This window comes from Podarcis melisellensis (genome assembly GCF_964234715.1).
Source record: "Podarcis melisellensis genome assembly, chromosome: 14".
NCBI classification, from domain to species: Eukaryota; Metazoa; Chordata; class Lepidosauria; order Squamata; family Lacertidae; genus Podarcis; species Podarcis melisellensis.
The window spans coordinates 12,259,534-12,280,828 of NC_138546.1; the positions used below are offsets into that span (position 1 = coordinate 12,259,534).

Sequence of the window (21,295 nt, forward strand, 5' to 3'; positions counted from 1 at the left end):
TTTCACTTCTCCAATCAAAACCAAAGCTTTACAGTTTGTTTGCTTTTAAGGTGGAAAATCTGATCAGGGATCACAGGAGCTAATCAGGGGTCACACATACCCCAGTATATTTTTGCCCCCTCAAAATCACTCCATTTTTGACTCTATGGACTGTGTTGACCATATCTGCCCTAAAGAGTTTGTCCAAATTCCACTATCAGTTGCCACGCGCCACGTTCCTTCAGGTAAAGCTCTTGCCATTGCTTGATGCTTCCTTCACGGTGAAGGAGCAGCAATGAATCAGTGCTGGAGAGCATGCACCAAACGCACAAGGCCCCGGGTTCAATTAAGCATCTTCAGTTAAGAGGGTCTCGAGCAGCAGGGTTGAGGGAAAGAGATCTGTTGGAGACCTACTGTATTTTTCGCTCTATAAGATGCACCAGACCATAAGACGCACCTAGTTTTTGGAGGAGGAAAACAAGGGAAAAAAATATTCTGAATCTCAAAAGCCAGAACAGCAAGAGGGATTGCTGTGCAGTGAAAGCAGTGATCCCTCTTGCTGTTCTGGCTTCTGGGATAGCTACGCAGCCTGCATTCGCTCCATAAGACGCACACACATTTCCCCTTACTTTTTAGGAGGGGAAAAGTGAGTCGTATAGAGCAAAAAATACGGTTCCTTTCAGTCAGAGGAGGCTTTAAGGTATGTAGCTGGGTAGAACTACAGTAACTCAGTGTAAGGCAACTCCCTCCTCAATAACCTGCTGGATTCAGAAGAGGAAACAGCGTAACAGATATAATTGCCCCCCAAAGGTATTTCAGTTCTGGCAGTGTCAGTGTCCCATTGCCATGCCCAAGTCACCTGCTACGTGACTGTGCCAAAAGCAGCCTCCCTCACCACTGGTGCCAAATTCCTGAGCCGTGTGGAGCTACGGTATCCTTAACGCAGGAAGGAGCTTTGATGTGGAGCAGCAAAGCTGAGGTCCCACCCACCTCTTACACCATGTTGCTATTTTGAGCCACCGAGCTCAGGGCAGAGTTTTCCCTTCCAAAAAGGAAGGGAAAACAAACCTTATCGCACTGATGAGCGCACTCAGGGTAGGATATTCATAAAAGGCAGATCTGTTTTGGTGTTAGTTTCTGTTCTGAATATCCTTCAACTCTGAAGCTTAAGCCTGGTGATTTCAATGAGCTTGTGTGCCTGTTGCTCCTTGTTGGACTATGGCTCCATTCGCTAATCAACTCTCACAAATGTTAAAAGGGAATTTTGTAAAAAAATTTGGGGGGGGGGAGGGTCTTAGGAAACATCTAATCCGCCTAAGAAGACTTCTGAAGATGAATATTCAAGTTAAGTAGTTGTGGGTTTAGGTGTTTTGTTTTACAGTTTGACGAAACATAGATACGACCAGCTGTTCAGCACACACTTAGGTAAAATAAATGCTGAAATGTGTGGTTTTCAGTGTTTAAAATTGCATTCCGAGAGGCGTCATGACCAGGGCAACCAGGAATGTAATTCAGGATGTGAAAAAATAAATTTAAAAAATCCTACAAATAGTTCACGAAAGCCACTTTCATTGAGCTCTCTACTGCCTTTTTTCTAACATAATAACAAAGATGATGATTGGATATCTAGTGCCCCTGACATGATCGTTTAAAAAATATACATAAAATACACACGTCTCTTGTTTTCTTCAAAAAGCTATGGAACGGCATGGGTCGAAATTTAAGTGCACAAGTTTTTAACATAAAAGGCAGCCAGCAGGAATGACTTAAACAGTGAGGGAAATGAAACTGTTGTATCTCTGGATGTTCCTCTTGAGGATTTCTGAGCAAGGGCCAAGGACTCGTTCGAAGCGAGGGCGATCCAGCTTGACACACTTCAGGGGCCCACGAGCCACCACAGTGGCAGCCCGGGGCCTGTTGAGCAAGAGGGCTATCTCTCCTGGAAGAGAGAGAGGGGGGAAATAACATCATCACATTTCTGAAGATTTTGCATGTTACCTGTTGCTTTGATCACAGCCTCTGTTCTCTTCTCTGTGGGATTGTCTCACGTGTGTGTGTGTGTGTGTGTGTGTGTGTGTTTAAGTCTGCAAATGATACCCAGTTAATTATTTTTCAATCGTGTTTCCTTTACATTGTAATGAATGCAATGCAAAGTTAATGTAAGTTATGTATAGCAGACAGCTGGATGAGTTAATGTATTTGGCAGAAACTGGTCTGCAGCAGAATGGAAACAGCGCTGCTTGTGGCTAATACAGGTTGGAATGGAAGCCATATCCCTCTTTACCTCCACTGTCGGAGGCAGTATGCCTGTGAAGACACATCTCTGAGAATGACAAGTGGGCAGAGGGCTGTTGCACACAGTCCCTGCTTGTGGGCCTATGAAAAGCCTCTGGTTGGCTGCTGTGAGAACAGGATGCTGGACTAGATGGGCCACTGGCCTGATCCAGCAGCGATCTTCGTATATATTATTACATTCCAAGCCATTTGGATCGTACTGTAGGCCATCTTGAGTAATTTTCAGATGGCTACTTTAGCCAATTGGCCACTAGAATCTGTCACGCCGCCTCAGCGACGGCCTCATGTGGAAGCACAAAGGGAGACTCACATCCTGCACAACGGAACAGGGCCACTCCCACATAGCCACCCCAAGGACATCCTAAACCTACACTTGCTTGTCTTCCTGACTGTTTCCCAAACTGAAATAAAATTGGGAATTTACCAAAATAATCTGATGGTCCGAGCCGTCCAACTTCCACATACTCTTCGTTGTCAGACCTGCGCTGGAGAACGGAAGCTGTGCCCTGAAAAACAGAGGCAGAAAGGTTTGCTTTGCTTAAGTGCACAAGTTTGGGAGAGGGAACTCAGCCCATCATGATTTGCATGTAGAAAGTCCCAGGATTAATCACTTGGCCCCTCCAGTCGAAAGCAGTCCAAAGTCTTTTCACCTCGGTCACATGATCTAGCAACCTGGTAGAACTCAGTCGTTCCAAAGGCTGTTATGAGTCAAGTACCTCCGAATTCTTCCTGAGCAGAGTTTGGAACAGGGGTAGCTTAGGCTGCCTTTCTATAGACAGGGTTGCTCCGATAATTACCCCTTCACATTTCACACTTCTCTGAATTTCGCAGTTCAGTTCTTGGTTTTTTAAAAAAGTATCAAAGTGCATTTTAAGATGAGCATTTAAGGATAAAACGCACTTAGAAATGCGTATGTTTCAAAACACCTTGTTCAGCACCGCAAAGAAGTCTGATCATTTGGGCAAAGTTTGGTTTGCAGTCTTGAAATATGTCTGTGAAGAGAGAGGCAGTCATCTCACTCCCCCAGCATCCCTCTCATCCCCTTAGCTCAAGCTATTGCAGCCCAAAGTTATCTGTTTTAGCACGGCGCTTTGTGCTAGCTTTGGGATCAGTCATGCTCTGAGTACCTATGCTGTTCCTTATTACTACAGTCATACCTTGGGTTACAGATGCTGCAGGTTGCAATTTTTGGGTTCCAGACCACCAAAACCTGGAATTACCGGAACAGGATACTTCCGGGTTTCGGCAGTCGCACATGCACAGAAGCACTAAATCGCGCTTTGCACATGCACAGAGGCACCGGATTGCAACCCGCACGTGCGCAGATGCTCCGCTGTGGGTTGCGAAGGTGCATCCCACACGGATCACGTTCGCAACCTGAGCGTCCACTGTATTGTGGTTGTTTACTGCTACTGTTTTCCATTTCATGCTCTTTCCTGCATAATAAAAAATTAGTGGGAGGGGGGCAGAGTATTGCATACTTGAGTGTTGTAAAACATACACTTAAATGATTGTGTGTCGCTAAATGCAGATTTGATACAAAAATGGAGGCAGAATGGAGGTTTTTCTTTTCTTTTTAAAAAGGTTTGATTGTAAATTTTCACTCTAGCAATTCAACAACCAGTAATTAATACGGTAAATGGAAGAAATACAGTGGTACCTCAGGTTAAGTACTTAATTCGTTCTGGAGGTCCATACTTAGCCTGAAACTGTTCTTAACCTGAAGCACCACTTTAGCTAATGGGACCTCCTGCTGCTGCCGCGCTGCCGGAGTCCGTTCTTATCCTGAAGCAAAGTTCTTAACCTGAAGCACTATTTCTGGGTTAGTGGAGTGTGTAACCTGAAGCGTATGTAACCTGAAGCATATGTAACCTGAGGTACCACTGTATAATAAAAAGGGGGGGGTGCACCAAGAAAAAAAACCACTTATAAAATAAAATATTAAATCGATGTACGTTATAAGATGGAATGTCGTCATTTATCATTCCAGAACTGAATAGATAGTGCCCATCTTTCTGTTTTTTGATTGCTTAAATTTTCACTTGGCTTTTTTAAAAAAGAAAAAGATGGAGCAGCGTAGGAACCTCTGAAGTCTTTCCTTCGCCCAGAGGAGTCTCGTTGTCCGATGAGTCTCGTGTTTGGAAGATTGTGGCGGCCAAGTGAAAGGGCTAGAGGGCATCATGCAGGTCTGCACATTTTGGAAGATGTGCCGAACTACTGCCCGATTAATACCTGCTGCTCTCAGTGGCCGAGGAGGAATAATCTCCCAGAGATTCTGGCCATTATGCAGGAGAGCCTTAATCACTCAGGTGCTGCCTTGCATTCTGCCAAATATTTTCCTATGTCTGCGTACACACCATACAGGTGAAGCACATTCTCCTCTCCCCACTTCACGAATCCTGGGAATCCTCCTTAACGGAATGACAATTCACAGCACCCTTTAAAAAACACACACTACAGTTCCCAGGATTCCTTGGGTGGGAGGTGCAGCTACAGTGTCCTCCACTCACTCATTCAGCCACCACAGCCACTGCTTTGAATGAGCAAGGTCTCGGCTGGAAACCCAGAAGGGTTGTTGCCAGTCAGAGTGGACAATACTGGGTTTAGATGGACCGAGTGGCCCGAATTGGCACAAGGTTTCACATGTTGCTATGAAAAAATAAAATTCCCTTATTGTGGCCAAACGCTCATTACTCAGCCAAATAATTTTGTCTGTGCTATCTGGGAATGAAAGCTCCACCATGTCTCAGTTTCTAAGATTTATTGCAGAGGAAAGGAGGGAGGCAGGCAGGCAGGGAGAGATTTGCACTCCTGCATTCTGTAAGGAAAAAGAGAATAAACCACCCTGTCTGGTCTCAAACCTTGCAGTGTGTCCCCACAGCCCCTCGCTCTCCCTCCGCATATCAGAGCCCAATAGCGGAGAGTTATCTGGAGCAATCTTTTCTGCCACCCAGTTGCTGTCTGCCTTCTGAATACTGTGACTCTTAATCTGCTGCAGGAAGGCAGAGATGGCCAGCCTCCACAATATTAAAAAAAGAAGATGTAGAAGGAGCAAAATATCTCAGTTTGGCAGCAGAGAGCAATGCCTATTCCAGACACATTCCACCCCCACCCCCCATTCTTGTTTTTTCAACAGTCACATTTTCTGCCTCTGCCCAGCAAGAATGGGCCTATTGCAGACCAAAGAAAGTCTCTGATATACCCAGACAACAGGAAGCAGATGTGAGATCAGATTATATAATTTCACCTCTTGCTGCAAAGCATGCGCTCCACAAATGCTTCCTAGAGCACTGCTAGGGGCAACCCTCCTGGAAATATGGTCTTTTCCAGGGCGCAAAGGACAGGATGCTCATAATTAATCACCAACAGCCATGCCATTTTACACTTGGGATAAACCCTGTAGGATCTTCCATCTCAATGAATCCACTTTATTCCGTCCGCTAAGGATGTGAAGACCAGTTGTAGAAACACTGATAACATAACCCACTAACGGTAAGCCGTTGTCACTCGGTGATGCACAAATATTGATGTTTCCAGACCCATGCTGCTTCCCCCAAACTTCTTCTGACTACCCTAAATGGTTCACAACCCTTTGATAAGGACGAATATGGACATAGGAAGGAAAGCAGGGTCCTATGAGTTCTACCAGGGTTGTCAGTCCTTCAACGGTTGTTTCTAAATCAATGGGGGCCATTTAGTTCATGAAAGATTCACTCAATGCACATCAGTGCACCTTAACGCTGTTCAATCAACTCTAATATATTACATAGATTTCTAATGAAACCATGGAAACAACAGGCTATTCGTTTATAGCGAACAATGGCTCCTGGGGAGATACAAATAAACACTGATTTATTCTTAATGGGTACTACTCAGGCATTTTTCTGCCTATCTAACAAGACCACGGTTGTTATTTCCTTTCTTCCTTTCCTATTTTTATACACTTGAAATTTAACAACCTCACAGATAAATGTGTGCCCATAACTTGCAGCCCCACAGACTTTGAATTTGCCTTCACAGACTGGCTAACTATGCTTATCCTAACAAATAAAGCTTCTAGACCAGGGGTTCAGGCTGAGACTACTGTTGTTGCTTAATCTCAGCCTCAGCTGCAACAAAACATGTCTCCCCCATTTTGGTCTCTACAGCCACAGCAGGTGTTATAACTTGGTTTGATTTCATCCCCCAAGGCGCACTTCTATATTTTCTTCCAAGACAGACAGATGTCAACAACACCAATGATGCTTTCAGTCTACAAACCATACGTACTTGATTTTGCCCCTCCACCCCAACATATTTGCCTTCTGCTTCCCATTGGGGTGGAATTGCATGACAATGCAATTATGTGATTTACACAATGAATTCATAAATACATATTTTCACCAGAGCAGAGACCAAGATGAATAGCATAGTCATGGGCAGAAGATGAACTGCAGCAGAATGGAAACAACGCTGTGTGTGATGGATACAGGGCAGAACGAAAGCCGATGCCTTCTTTGCACATGGATCTCACAGACCTCTGGATGGTAATTTTACAGTATTGGAATTGAAAACACTGGTCGCGTGCTCGTGGCCTCCCTGCGTTGCTCACTTGAGACTTACTGCGTCAGTCGTAAGGTTTTGCAGCTTTATCTCTAGATCCTATGAGCTCCCAACACTTCGCGTCTCACCTTCAGGTTTGAGAAGGGCGTTTGACCTCGTGAGCAGAGAGGCTGGCCCTCCAGGCTTATAAATGTTTGGGGACTGGAATGATAAATCTTTGGTGATCTCAAGAATTTTGAAAAAGCACTGGAGGGTCTCTCTCTTCCCAGTAACTGATATCATTGAGCCTTTTCCCCTCCCCGCCAAGTAAATATGAGCATCACATTGCAAAAACAACAGGAGTCACTGACCTAAAAACAGGCTGCCTTTGCCACCCATCCAGTATCCTTGCTTCCCCTCCCTCTCTGCCCCATGCACCTGTCTGCCTCCCCCTGCCCCCTGCCAACCACCCCAAACACTCCTTTATGGCAAACCATCTCAGTTTGCAGCAAAGCGCAGTTATTTCCTAATGGCTTTCAGATGCCCCGGTGACTTGCTGCGCAAAAATTTACAGCTTATTTATGGCGTCATAATTTAGGACATTAAAAATGAATTAAAATTAACAGCCCATGAACTTGCATCCCTTCTGAAGTTATGAGGGGTTTTTTCCCCCTCTCCTACGAAACAAAACCCACCAAATCACTGAATGATGCTTCATTTTGAAATGATGGAACATGCACCAAATGCTGGGAAGACCTGGCTGCAAAGCCTGATTCATAGGAGTTAGAAGCTGATACATTACTGCAGACAGAAAGGTGCCGAGAAACCCATTTCCTTTGCTTTTCCTGATTGCACATTTTGGCCCAAGTCCTGATAAAAAGGCTTGCCATCTTGTTTCTAGGTGGGCATCCAGCATAACCAGGGAGTTTGCAGTCCAGTTAAGACACTTCTGGTCTGCAGTTCAGGACACAATTCAGGCTTACAAGGTCCTACACAGTCACGAAGTCCTGCTTGCCACAAACCCGCCTGATCATGATGATAGTCTTCTGAGGTGCTTCTCTGCTTTCCAGTATGAGGGGGAATGACCCCAGGGCTGTCATTGTTCCTCCCTTTGTTCCAGACGTGGTTGCCTAACCTCAAAAAGGATATTGCAGAGTTGGAAATGTTTCAGCAAAGGGCAACAAAAGTTAGCAAGGGGGCGGAGAGACTCCCTATGAGGAAAGGTTGCAGCAATGGGACTTTTTAGTTTGAGGATAGAGTTGGCATGATGGAAGTCTGTAAAAGTACGCAAAAGTTTTTCTCCTTCTCTCCTAACATTAGGACAGGCATAGGCAAACTCGGGCCCTCCAGATGTTTTGGGACTACAATTCCCATCACCCTTGACCACTGGTCCTTGTTAGCTAGGGATGATGGGAGTTGTAGTACCAAAACATCTGGAGGGCCGAGTTTTCCTATGCCTGCATTAGAATTTATGGACATTCAACAGAGCTGAACACTGGAAGATTCAGGACAGACAAAACCAGGTACTTTTCCACACAGCGTATAGTTAAAACCATGGCGCTCAATCTCACAGGAGGCAGCGATGCCCATCAACTTGGATGGCTTTAGAAGAGGACTGGATTCATGGAGGAGAAGGCTGTCCACTATCTCCACTTTCTGGGGCACCATACTTCTGAATACCAGTTACTGGGGAGAGTGCTGTTGTACTGTTATCCTGCTTGTGGGTTCCCCCCACAGGCGTCTGACTGGCCCCTGTGAAAACAGGATGCTGTTCTCAGTGACCCATGGGCCTGATCCATTAGGCTCAGCTTATGTCCTTCAGAGGTGTGTTCTAGGTCCACCAGTGGAAGGCTTTCTGGCCTTATTGCCCTTAGAACCCTGCGGGGGGGGGGTCAGAAATGGTGGTGCTTTCTTGATGTTGCATCGGAGATGTAGCTGGCCTTGGGCTTCTCCCTCTGTCCATCCTCTGTCTCCTATCCTACAGATGGAGGTCTACAGCATCCAACAACCTCCAGCTGCCCTTCCGGGGTGCACCCATAATTTGCAATTTATTTTCATCCCTGTGGTATTTCATTTACATACTTGATTTAGTACCTGTGCGGTTGGGTTTTTTAAAGTTTTAAAAAGTTTAAGAGGAAAAAAACCCCAGTTATTATATAAAGTAAGAGAGACAAACTGAGACAGCATATGATAGCCAATGATGTGTCTAGTTCTGGGTACCGCAATTTAAAAAGGATGTTGACAAGCTGAAACGTGTGCAGAGGAAGGAGACCAAGATGATCAAGGGTCTGGAAACCAAGCCTGATGAGGAAGGGTTGAAGGAGTAGGGGATGTTTAGCCTGGAAAAGAGGAGACCAAGGGGAGATATGATAATCCATCTTCAAATATCTAAAGGGCTATCACATGGAAGGTGGAGCAAGCTAGTTTTCTCCTGCTCCGGAAGGTAGAACCCAAACCAATGGATTCAGGTTACAAGAAATGAGATTCGGACTAAACATTAGGAAGAACTTTCTGACAGCAAGAGCTGTTTGACAGTGGGACGGACTCCCTTGGAAGGTGGTGGAGTCTCTTCCCTTGGAGGTTTTTAAGCAGAGGTTGGATGGCCATCTGCCATGCATGATCTAGTTGAGGTCCCTGCATTGAGGGGCTGGACTAGATGGCACTCAGGGTCCCTTCCAACTCTACAATGCTAGGATTCTATAAGTTTTAAATTACGGTTTCAATAATAAATCAGAAGCATGAATTATATTGATTGATGAGCGTGCACTGTTTTTCCAATAAATGTTATCTGGTTTTGAGCAAAGCCATTGCATGCTTCTTCTCTTAGGCAGAGACAACTGTTGCACATTCCTACTACTTATTTTCCCATTGAGGCAAACTGGAGTTTTTTTCTTTTAAGGAACTGCTCTTTTAATGAAATGCTATAAACTACTGCCACTCCTTTGAGTGCTGCTGGGAAGCTCCTTACAGCTGCTGCTAACATGGCCCACCTGCCCAGTCTGAACGAACCAGGTTATAACAGCTACAGCCTCTTTCTCCATTACAGCACCGCTGCTGAATTTTGGCTTAGCAAAGAAACTACTGAACATTTTACTAGTGTAAAATGTGGAATAGTATACCAAAAAGAAAAAGGGACAACTCACACAAAACAAACTCAGCTACTACTTAGCATGAGCCAAACGAAAACACAATCCAAGTCACGGCGAAGTCAATGGAAACTCTTCTTGGCTCCTGCTGCTGTAGTTGGACAAAACCCCGCGAGTGCAAAATACATTTACGGCACAGAAGTATTTTTTTTTTCATCCTCTTTGGTCATGTGTTTGATAATTTACCAGAAATTGACTGACTGACACTGTGGCTCATGGTCATTATTAGTTTGAATTAAGGTGGTTATTGAAGCCGCAACTGCTGGAATTACAAGTTTGGAAACGCAGACAGACTAATAACTCCAGCAGATGGACTGAGATTCAACCCAACCTCAAGGTGATGTCTTTAAAACCCCAAAAAACAGTTTTAAGACAGAGCAGCTGTTTTTAATTTAAACCTTACACCGGCATAATTTCAAGCAATTTCGGTTCAATTTCACCAGCCTTTCCTTGCATGCCTACTCCGGCTTCTTGCCTGTTATAATGATTACCCCCTTCTGAATCAGGGTTGCCTGAACAGGCCTCACATTTGCATTTCAAAAGCAAACACTCTCTTGGAGTGATGTCCACCAACTGACTCGCTCTTTTCTTGGTCCGTGAAGATTAATTCGACATTAATGTGATGAAACAGGCATTTCTCAATCTGTGGAGACACCAGCTTCCAAGCAACAGGAAGAGCTGGTGACGACTTAACAAAATTGTAAATTATTTCGTGCCAAGCAGCCACATGCTGCTTTGTGAATGATGGGCTACTGGAAGAGGAGTGCCAAGGATCTCCTAAGCCTGTCGGTGCCCCGGGGAAACTTACAGAAAGGACAGAGAAACATATCTAACAGGACTGAACCCGAAAGACTGAACCCATGTCATAAGCACCATTGTGGTGGCAAGCGTTAGAATTATTTTATAACACCGGTCCTAAAAGATCTACATTGGCTACATTTCCAAGCACACTTCAAAGCATTGGTGCTGACATTTAAAGCCCTAAACAGCCTTGGCTCTGTATACTTGAAGGAGCCTCTCCACCTCCGTTGCCCAGCCTGGACACTGAGGTCCAGCTCCGAGGGCCTTCTGGAGGTTCCCTCCCTGCGAGAAGTAAGGTTACAGGGAACAAGGCAGAGGGCCTTCTCGGTAGTGGCGCCTGCCCTGTGGAACACCCTCCCTTCAGATGTCAAACAGATAAACAACTATTTGACTTGTTGAAGATACCTGAAAGCAGCCCTGTTCAGGGAAGTTTAAAATGTTTGATCTTTTACTGCGCTTTTAATATTTTGTTGGGAGGAGCCCAGAGTGTCTGGGGAAACCCAACCAGATGGGCAGAGTATAAATAATACATTATTATTATTATTATTATTATTATTATTATTGGTTTATGTTTTACTGTGCTTTTAATATTTTGTTGGGAGCCACCAAGAGTGGTTGGGGCGACCCAGTTGGATGGGCGGCATATAAATAATAATAATAATAATAATAATAATAATAATAATAATAATAATAATAATAATATTTAACATTAACATTAACTTCTATCTAGGGGTCTTCTATCTAGGGGTCATTGCTTGGTCCTTAAAAGATTTGCACATGCAAATGTAGGTCTTTGGACAAATTGAGATGGTTGGGTGCATGGAGTTTCCTTGCCGCTCTGCTTTGCGGTATCTGCAGCAACCCTGTTTTGTGGGGGGGGGGGTTAAGGTGCTTAAAATGGGCTCGGTAGTAAAACACCTGCTTTGCATGCAGAAGGTCCCAGATTCCACCACTGGCATTTCCAGGGTAAGGGAGGACGTAGGCAAACACTTCTCCTCCCTTCCCTCTACCTGCAGGAACCTCTTCACATAATGCATGCTAATCGCTGAATCCAGCTTTTCTTGGCACAAATGTTTGATTGTAATTAAAACACACACAGAGATGCTGTGTCCACCACCGGTCAAGGTATACGCCCTCTTTTGAAATGACTCAGGCATTCTAAAAAAAGCGCTCCCCAAGTCTAATTTGGAAAGAATAGAGAAAAGATCAAGGAAGAGGAATTTCCTGGTGATTAATGGGCAGGCGGGTGGAGCCATGTCTGGGCTTTAACCCTGCCCTTTCATGGGTCCTCGGAAATGCCTCCTGGGCTGAGTTGTTTTTACTGCACGCTACTCGTGAGGGATTGTCCTTCTGAGAAGGATCCCTCTGTCTCCTCCTTTCTCCCCTGCCTTGTGGCTATTTCTGTGTCTGCCCAAAAAGATCCTTCTCCTCCTGTTTCTGCTTCTTTCTAGGTGTATATCAGGGCAGGGAGCCCTTTTTCACTTGAGGGCCACACTGCTGTGTGGGCAATCTTCCAGGGGCCACGTGCCAGTGATGGGAAGGGCCAGGGAAGAAAGTGGGCGTGGCCAGAGGCAAAAGTGGGCAGATTAGCAAATGCAGATTTCACCTTTGTACAGTGGGCTGGCTTGTACCACATTCAGCCCCCCCTCTATCTCACTGGGCACTGTAATGCCCAGGAAAGATAAGAGGCATTACAGTGGTACCTTGGCTTAAGAACTTAATTTATTCCGGAGGTCCGTTCTTAACCTGAAACTGTTCTTAACCTGAGGTACCACTTTAGCTAATGGGGTCTTCTGCTGCCGCCGTGCAATTTCTGTTGAAGCAAAGTCCTTAACCCGAGGTACTATTTCTGGGTTAGCAGAGTCTGTAACCTGAAGCGTCTGTAACCCGAGGTACCACTGTATCTGAGATCAAGGACACATTCCAGCCAGGCAAAATAATTTTGATTGTGAAGCAGGGCAAGTGAGGGGTGTGGTTTTGAAGGCCAGAGAGAGAGAGGCTTGGTGCTTAGACCCAAGGTTCCTCACCCCATAGTGGTTATCATCATCATCAACATCATATTGCTCAGAAATGTACCGGGAGCCAATGTAGATCCTTTGGGACCGGTGTTATATGGTCCCAGTGGCTGCTCCCAGTCACCAATTTGGCAGCCGCTTTCTGGATTAGTTGTAGTTTCTGAGTCACCTTCAAAGGTAGCCCTACAGAGAGAGCATTGCAGTAGTCCAAGCAGGAGACAACCAGGGCATGTACTACCCTGGCGAGACAGTGCACAGGTAGGCAGGGTCTCAGCCGGCGTACCAGGTGGAGCTGGTAGACAGCTGCCCTGGACACAGAGCTGACCTGTGCCTCCATGGACCAAATGAGTCCAAATTGACTGCGCACCTGGTCCTTCAAGGGTACAGTTACCCTATTCAGGATTATTATTATTTTAAAGCCAACACATTATTATCATTGCTCTTGTAAACTACTCACCATCGACATACAGAGCATGTCACCAGTTGCCATAGGGTTGTAGCCAACTAAGTTCTAATCAGAGTAAACATATTAGAATTAATGGATCTAAGTTAGTTATGCCCATCTATTTCAAGCCATCAGGAAACATCTCAGTCCTGAGGGTGAAAAAGGGATCCCAATGAACTTTGTGCTTAATAAAAAATAACAAACGCTTGCTATTCGGAGGAAAAATCCTAATTTTAATATTTTCTTTCTCGCTACCACTCACACACACACACACCCCAGAAAGAAACAAGTGTGTCGTTAATTCTCTCAACCACACTGATTAATCTACAGATCAAATCAATTCACTCTTGCAGCCCTACTTGCAATGCTGCCATGGTGAGAGAATGAGAGAACCCCAAGCGAGAGGGAGATCCACAACTACAAAAGAGGGGATCTGTCACCCTAAGAGACAAACTGGCCTATTTAAGTGCATCAGCTCTGAAAGCAGCATTCAGGGGTCAACCCAGAAAGAATCACCTGAAGGACACTTTGCCCGTGAAAAAAAAATAACCACCAGTGTCTGTGGGAAAACAGCAGAATTAACATGCACCCTGACACCAGATCTTTCTGTGCCAAGCGGTGTGGCGCAGAGCCAAGCAGGCTCTGTTTTCCTCCTTCAGACATGCCAGCGGACAAAGCCATAAAAGTTGCAAAAGGGGGAGAAGAGACTGGGGGGGGGGGAGAGAAATGTTGCATTTTAAAGATTCCTCCACTCGACAAAGCTCGCCATTCTCTTTTGCTTTCTCTCCGAAGCCAGGAAATGTCCACTGAGTCAACATATAAAGCAGCTCGATAATGGCTTATTCATCAGCTGTTCATATTTGGAATTGACCTTAGCAGCTACCATGTTCAGAGCAGAGACGTTGCAGAATTGCCGCCTCCTACCAAGTCAGCAGGAGTGAATGCAAATAAAGGAAAGAAGGAAGAGGAGATAAGATTTTTAAAAGAGAGAGAGTTGGGTGGGTAGGATTTGAAAGGTGGAGGCAGCGCAGAACAGCCCTAGCTCGAGTAACCCATCCCCAAATGCCTTTCTGGAGAAAATTGTTTTAAGCCAATAATATTGTATTATGGTCGGGTTACTCCCACCACCACCTGCTACCCTGTGAAAATATTCGGCAGACAGCAATGCACGCAGACTGAGCGGAGGGGGTGTATCATAACTGAAGCCTCTCAAAGGATGTTAAGGTTGGTGGCTGGGGCAGCAGCTACAGTAGGCGAAGGAAGCGGTGCCTGAGCAGGAACAAAAAGGAGACATTTCTGAATATCTCGTCCTTCGGGGAAGGGCTATAGCTCAGTGGAAGAGCATCTGCCTTGCATGCAGAAGGTCCCAGGTGCCATAACCTGGGACTTCCCAGTAGGAGCACCTCCTTTCTGAAACTCTGGATACACAATGTTGAGCTGGACACACCAGGAGGGCAGAGGAGAAAATTGATTCCGATCACATTTCAAGGCAAAGTTGGCCCTTTCCAAAACAATACGTAAGCCAAAAGGCAGCCCACCTTTTAAAATATATGCGTCTCTGGATTTTCCCATGCAGTTCTACAGCCAAGGGATGTGTACAAGAATGCATATACAGTGGTACCTCCGGTTGCACACAGAATCCGTTCCAGAGCTCTGGTTGGATCCCAAGGTGTGTGTATCCGGACGTGCCGCTTCTGCACATGCGCGCGGTGTGTAGAGCACTTCTGCGCATGTGCGCGCGACGAAACCCGGAAAAATACTTCCGGGTTTGCTGCGCACGTATTCCAAAGGATACATAACCGGAGGGGAACGTAAGTAGAAGTACCACTGTAACGGGGTAAAGTATGAACATGGATGGAAGAAGAAGAAGAAGAAGAAGAAGAAGAAGAAGAAGAAGAAGAAGAAGAAGAAGAAGAAGAAGAAGAAGAAGAAGGAGGAGGAGGAGGAGGAGGAGGAGGAGGAGGAGGAGGAGGAGAAGGAGAGGAGTTTGGATTTGATATCCCGCCTTTCACTCCCTTTAAGGAGTCTCAAAGCGGCTAACATTCTCCTTTCCCTTCCTCCCCCACAACAAACACTCTGTGAGGTGAGTGGGGCTGAGAGACTTCAAAGAAGTGTGACTGGCCCAGGGTCACCCAGCAGCTGCATGTGGAGGAGCGGAGACGCGAACCCGGTTCCCCAGATTACGAGACTACCACTCTTAACCACTACACCACACTGGCACCACAACAGAGACAATAACATACAAAGATGCGAACTATTAGGGTTTTTGTGCTTGTGTGTGTATCTTGGGCCAAATCACACACAAAGCAAGTATATCAGGAGAAATTTACACTAAAATGCTGGTGAAGTCATAGAACAGTAGAGTTGGAAGGGACCCTTAGGAAAATTAATTCCAACTCCCTGCAGCTGTCCCGCAGGTTTCGAACCTGCAACCTGGGCATTATCAGTACCACCCTCTTACCAACTGAACTATCCGTGCAGGGTTAAACAAGTATGTACCCATCCCTATGGACCAGTGGTCTGACTCAGTAATAAGGTAGATCCCTGTGTTTCTGGTGGGGGTGGAATTAATCATTTGGACACAATCCTTAGAATTCAACCATGTCTGGCTGAATGGGTGTTGCACAGCTGCTAGGGTGGAAAAGAGACTCTGCGTCATTTAAAAGTGGACAGAGATGATTCTGTCCAGCAAGAGCAACTATGTAGCTCTCAATACTTGCCTTTGGCTTAACAAGTGGGCATTTGGGGGATGATAATGAACCCAATAAAATAGTTCCACAAAGAGCACAGCTGGACACAATGATATACAGTGGTACCTCGGGTTACATACACTTCAGGTTACATACGCTTCAGGTTACAGACTCTGCTAACCCAGAAATAGTACCTCGGGTTAAGAACTTTGCTTCAGGATGAGAACAGAAATCATGCGGCGGCTGCATGGCAGCAGCAGGAGGCCCCATTAGCTAAAGTGGTGCTTCAGGTTAAGAACAGTTTCAGGTTAAGAACGGACCTCTGGAACGAATTAAGTACGTAACCAGAGGTACCACTGTATGTAGGTCTGCCATCATAAACTGCCTTGCTGGCAAGTTAAAGCCCTCCATGACATTTATTTTTTTACAGAAGCATTGCTATCCCATCTTTCAGTCCAGATACCCTTGATGTGGCCTGCACCAACACCCTTCAGTATTAAAACTAATCAGACAAAGAAAACCACACCGCCAACTTTGCAAACAACAATAGCAGAGCAGAACTAAAACCCGAGAATACAAAATTTGCAGGACCATAAAGCAGGAAAGGTACTGGAATTCATTTGCCCCAGGCCAAATGGTTGGTGAGCAAAGCCACATCTTTGCTGTTCAGTGAGAGGCAAGCCGCTGAGAGGCTGGGCGGGTCTCTCTGGGGAGGGCATTCCATAACCTAGACAGAGTAACTGAGAAAACCCTTTATCTGGTCTCCACCCAGCACCCTTCAGGCAGCAGCAGGGGCATACAGCAAAATTTCCCTTGATGAGCCAAGTGCACCGGCAGATTCACAAGGAAAGAATGAATGAGCAACTGACCACAAGATGGGAAGTGGTCTTAAAACTGAGTCAGGTCATTGGTCCATCTGTTGTCTACGCTGACTGGCAGTGTCTTCTCCAGGGTTCCAGGCAGGGAATCTTTCTCAGCTCCTATCTGGAGATGCCAGAGATTGTGCCCAGGACCCCAAAGCATATGCTCTCAGCTACTAGTTGGTCCTGGGAAAACTGACCTCTGCCCTGTTGCCATTTCTCTGCCCTGCTGCATTCCACTGGCTGCCACTGGCAAGGTCAGGGTTACTGTCCATGGGTAAGGATTACTATACGGAGAGTAGGGAGAATTCAACAAAGGTTTGCTATTGCCTGCAGAAACACCGTGTTAATTCATGTCCAGATCTCCATGAAGCTCCTTTTTACTGGAAACATGGCTGAAAAGTCCTCCACAAAGGAAAGCTTGGTTTAAACCATCCCAATAGCCAGGGCGTTACTCCACTTAACACCATTTCCAAGAAGCCGTTTCCATGATACCTTGCATAGGGATGTTGCAGGATTCCAACAAAAACAGAAACAGAAGCGGAAATGTTCGCCTGTCCATCGCATGCCCTGAACAGAAATCAATCTAGTGAATGCAGTTTGCATTTGCCCTTGTTGTAGCTTTCAGTCCACAAACTGACTACATTTCTTCCCCTCCTGCACCCATTTGCATTGTATTTCCTTTGCAGTGAAATAAATGGGGTGGGGAAATGTAATGAAAATGTGATTTACATACTCCATATCAGTGCTTTTTTTTCTGGGGGGTATGCATACCCCTAAACATTTTGTGAATCTTTGTACTTTTGTCCATTGACTGTATTTATTTTCCCTTATTTCAACCATAAAATTGTTATTTTCTTGACTCAAAATGTGAGTACCCCTAAACATTTTTTTTTAGAAAAAAAACACCGTTCTATATAATTAACTATGTAAATCATGCAAGTTACATTATTTTGCTGCAGCAGACAATGAGACAGATAACAGATTTGGGTGGATGATGAAACTGCAGCGGAATGAAAACAGTGAAGTACGCAGGACGGAATGAAAAACAGTGCCTTCTTACATCCTTAACCTTGAAGCAAGGATTGGAGGGAGGGGCTCTGCTTCTGACCATTGCCTTTGGGCAGTCTCTAAAAGACGGGATGGATCAATACCATTGGTAACAGTATGAGGAACGGCTAAGGGAGCTGGGCATGTTTAGCCTGGAGAAGAGGAGGTTAAGGGGTGATATGATAGTCATGTTCAAATATATAAAAGGATGTCACATAGAGGAGGGAGAAAGGTGGTTTTCTGCTGCTCCAGAGAAGCGGACATGGAGCAATGGATCCAAACTACAAGAAAGAAGATTCCACCTAAACATTAGGAAGAACTTCCTGACAGTAAGAGCTGTTCAACAGTGGAATTTGCTGCCAAGGAGTGTGGTGGAGTCTCCTTCTTTGGAGGTCTTTAAGCAGAGGCTTGACAACCATATGTCAGGAGTGCTCTGATGGTGTTTCCTGCTTGGCAGGGGGTTGGACTCGATGGCCCTTGTGGTCTCTTCCAACTCTATGATTCTATGATTCTAGGTTTCGCTCCCTCCCTCCCTCCCTCCCTCCCTCTCTCTCTCTGTGTGTGTGTGTGTATGTGTGTGTCTGTCTGTCTGAAGCTTTGACTACATAGGGATATCTCAAATGCATTTTTGAATATTTAATCGACATGTATACTGGCAATATTCAAGAGAGCATCCGAGCCTCCATTAGCATTCTCAAATCTCAAGAGAGTTGTTTACCATAGTGAGGAAGTTGCGCTAAGAAGAAAAATGCATTGATCACATACACACCAAATTAAGGGGCTGTGATTGACAGCAATGGTCAGCTTGATTGACAGCCATGGTCAGCTTTTGTGAGCCCTCCTGCTTGAATGCTTGCAGCATCTGTAGATGTTCCTGCTTCATGCATGAACAGCGAACAAAAGCCCACGTCTGCCACAGCGACGTTTAATTTGCCTTTCAGTGACACCAGCTAACTGGATTCAGTCCAGAAAGAGGAGTAAGCAGGATGTCCTAGCTACGCTATCCATAAAAGGGGAAGCGCCAAGAAAACTGGACGTTCTCAAAACTTTCTGAAGTCCAAGTGATCTGTAAGATGTGGCACTTGTCGGAAGTGAATGCACACTAGATTTACACACCCGAATACATCACCTTTCCCCTTCTAGATATCAAAGGAGCCTGTGGTGGGAACTGTTAGCTCCCAGCATAGTTAAGAACGTATCGGCATTTCCAGCGTAAACCTCAATTTTAAGGGGTTTATGAATCACATGTTTTAGATTACATCTGGATGAGGCTGAACTGCTTGGAGGAAGCTGTCATCCCAGATGTGAATTTAAAAGCCAGCCTTACTGATTTGTTGTGCTACATGTTGAGCATGCAAAAGAGAAGCTTTGAGTACTTAAAAAGAAGCTTGAGGTTGACATTCTTCGGGGCGTTTGTGGATTCTTTTTATGTTGCAAGGCTGGGAAAGGTAGCCCAAGTAGGGATCAGTCACCCAGGTTTTGCAGACCACCGAACCACATATGATGTGGAGGAGAATGTTTTCATGCGTTCATGAACTCATCAAATCCCATCCCTTTGGTTCCATCATCTTTTTGCCCCCTTTAAAGGTAAAGGGACCCCTGACCATTAGGTCCAGTCGTGGCCGCCTCTGGGGTTGCAGCACTCATCTCACTTTATTGGCAGAGGGAGCCGGCGTACAGCTTCCGGGTCATGTGGCCAGCATGAGTAAGCCGCTTCTGGCGAACCACAGCAGCGCACGGAAACACTGTTTACCTTCCCGCCGGAGCGGTACCTATTTATCTACTTGCACTTTGACGTGCTTTCGAACTGCTAGGTTGGCAGGAGCAGGGACCAAACAACGGGAGCTCACCCTGTCACGGGGATTCGAACCGCTGACCTTCTGATCGGCAAGTCCTAGGCTCTGTGGTTTAACCCACAGCGCCACCCGCATCCCCCTGACCTATTGCTAAAACTTCTTTCCATGTTCCAGTTACCTCTCACATTGACTTGCCCATGGTGGACATGGTTTCCGCCCCCTGCTCCAACTGGGTAGTACCACACACGTATGCTTCTGAAATCCTTTTAATCTATATTCACTTTAGTTTCTTTTATTCCAAACCAGGGTTTCCTAAACTTGGGTCTCCAGCTGTTTTTGGACTACAACTCCCATCATTCCTAGCTAGCAGGACCAGTGGTCAGCGATGTTTGATGTTTTACTATGTTTTATATATGCTGTAAGCCATGCAGAGTGGCTGGAGAAACCCAGCCAGATGGGTGGGGTGTAACAACAACAACAACAACAACTAACACAATTCCAACCATGAGCTGTATCCAACAAAGTTCTACTCAGAGGAGACCCACTGGAATCAATAAGCCTAATTAATAGGCACAAATTAATAGGCATGCCTAATGCCTGCAGACCTTCCAAGTGTCCCTATTTTCCAGGGACAGTCCCGTATTTACATAAGCTGTCCCGGTTTCTGATTTGATCCCGGAATGTCCCGCTTTTCCTGTGGATGCCCCTATTTCCATTGGAGAAATGTTGGAGGGTATGCGCTTATTCATTTCTATGGGTCCATTCGTGAGTAGGACGTGCTGGACACAAGGGCGGAGCTCCTCTAGGGCCTAATGAACTCAAAGAGACCTGCTCCCAGGTGAGTGGAGTTGGCACTGCCGCCTTAGTTTGTTTGTATTGAACAAAAGGATGACTGCACGGATCACTGGGAACTAGGGGAGGGGGGAAAGGAAGCTGAGAGGAGATCGCTGCCACAGCCGACTCAAAACATGGGTGACTTTTGGAGGATTTGCAGCACAGCCTTTGTTGCTCCTTCGGACAGCCTTCCCAGTCCTTGTTACTAATTAATCAGGCTGTGTTTCTGCAAGAGATTACCAGGCCTGATAGCAAAGTGTGCCTAAGGTGGGCCTTTGGCTCCATTCATCCCGACAGAAGACATTTACCCAGTTCTCACGCCTGGCCTGGCTGTGTTTGTGTGCGTTCTCACCAAAGGGGTCCCTCTCAGGTTAAGATGGCAAGCAGTTGAGAGCGCACATCATTCCTTTGTTCCTTCCAGCGTTGGCCACACAAATCAGCAGCAGCGGATCAGCTTGCATTATCATTCTAAGCAGAGGTTTTTACCTGAGCAAGCTGTAAGGCAACATGAAGCACCCAGGCCAAGACGCAAGCAAAACCAACATGCAACAGCAACAAGCAAACAAAATCTGAGGCATTCTGGAGCTGAACACCTTCACATGCCCCAGCTGCAACAAAACATGTCTCTCCCTTGTCGGTCTCTACAAAAGGTGCTGTAACCTTCCAATGGCTTGACTTCATCCCCAAAGGTGAACTCCTTCATCGTCTCCCAAGACAAATGGATGCCATGAAGAAGAAGAGTTTGGATTTGATATCCCGCTTTATCACTACCCTAAGGAGTCTCAAAGCAGCTAACATTCTCCTTTCCCTTCCTCCCCCACAACAAACACTCTGTGAGGTGAGTGGGGCTGAGAGACTTCAGA

At 45.7% G+C, this 21,295-nt stretch overlaps 1 protein-coding gene across 5 annotated transcripts in view; it reads right to left on the bottom strand.

Moving 5' to 3' along the window:
- Positions 1–1,143: 1,143 nt before the first annotated feature.
- The window catches only part of PRKAR1B (protein kinase cAMP-dependent type I regulatory subunit beta), a 121,449-nt gene continuing 101,297 nt past the window's right edge, over positions 1,144–21,295 (bottom strand). For all 5 annotated transcript variants that reach the window (XM_081889303.1, XM_081889302.1, XM_081889301.1 and 2 more), the window contains 2 exons: positions 2,699–2,780; positions 1,144–1,918 (listed from right to left, as the gene is read on the bottom strand). In XM_081889303.1, coding sequence (XP_081745429.1) covers positions 1,746–1,918; positions 2,699–2,780 — 255 coding nt within the window. In that variant the 3' untranslated portion in view covers positions 1,144–1,745. The remainder of the gene's footprint in view (positions 1,919–2,698; positions 2,781–21,295) is intronic.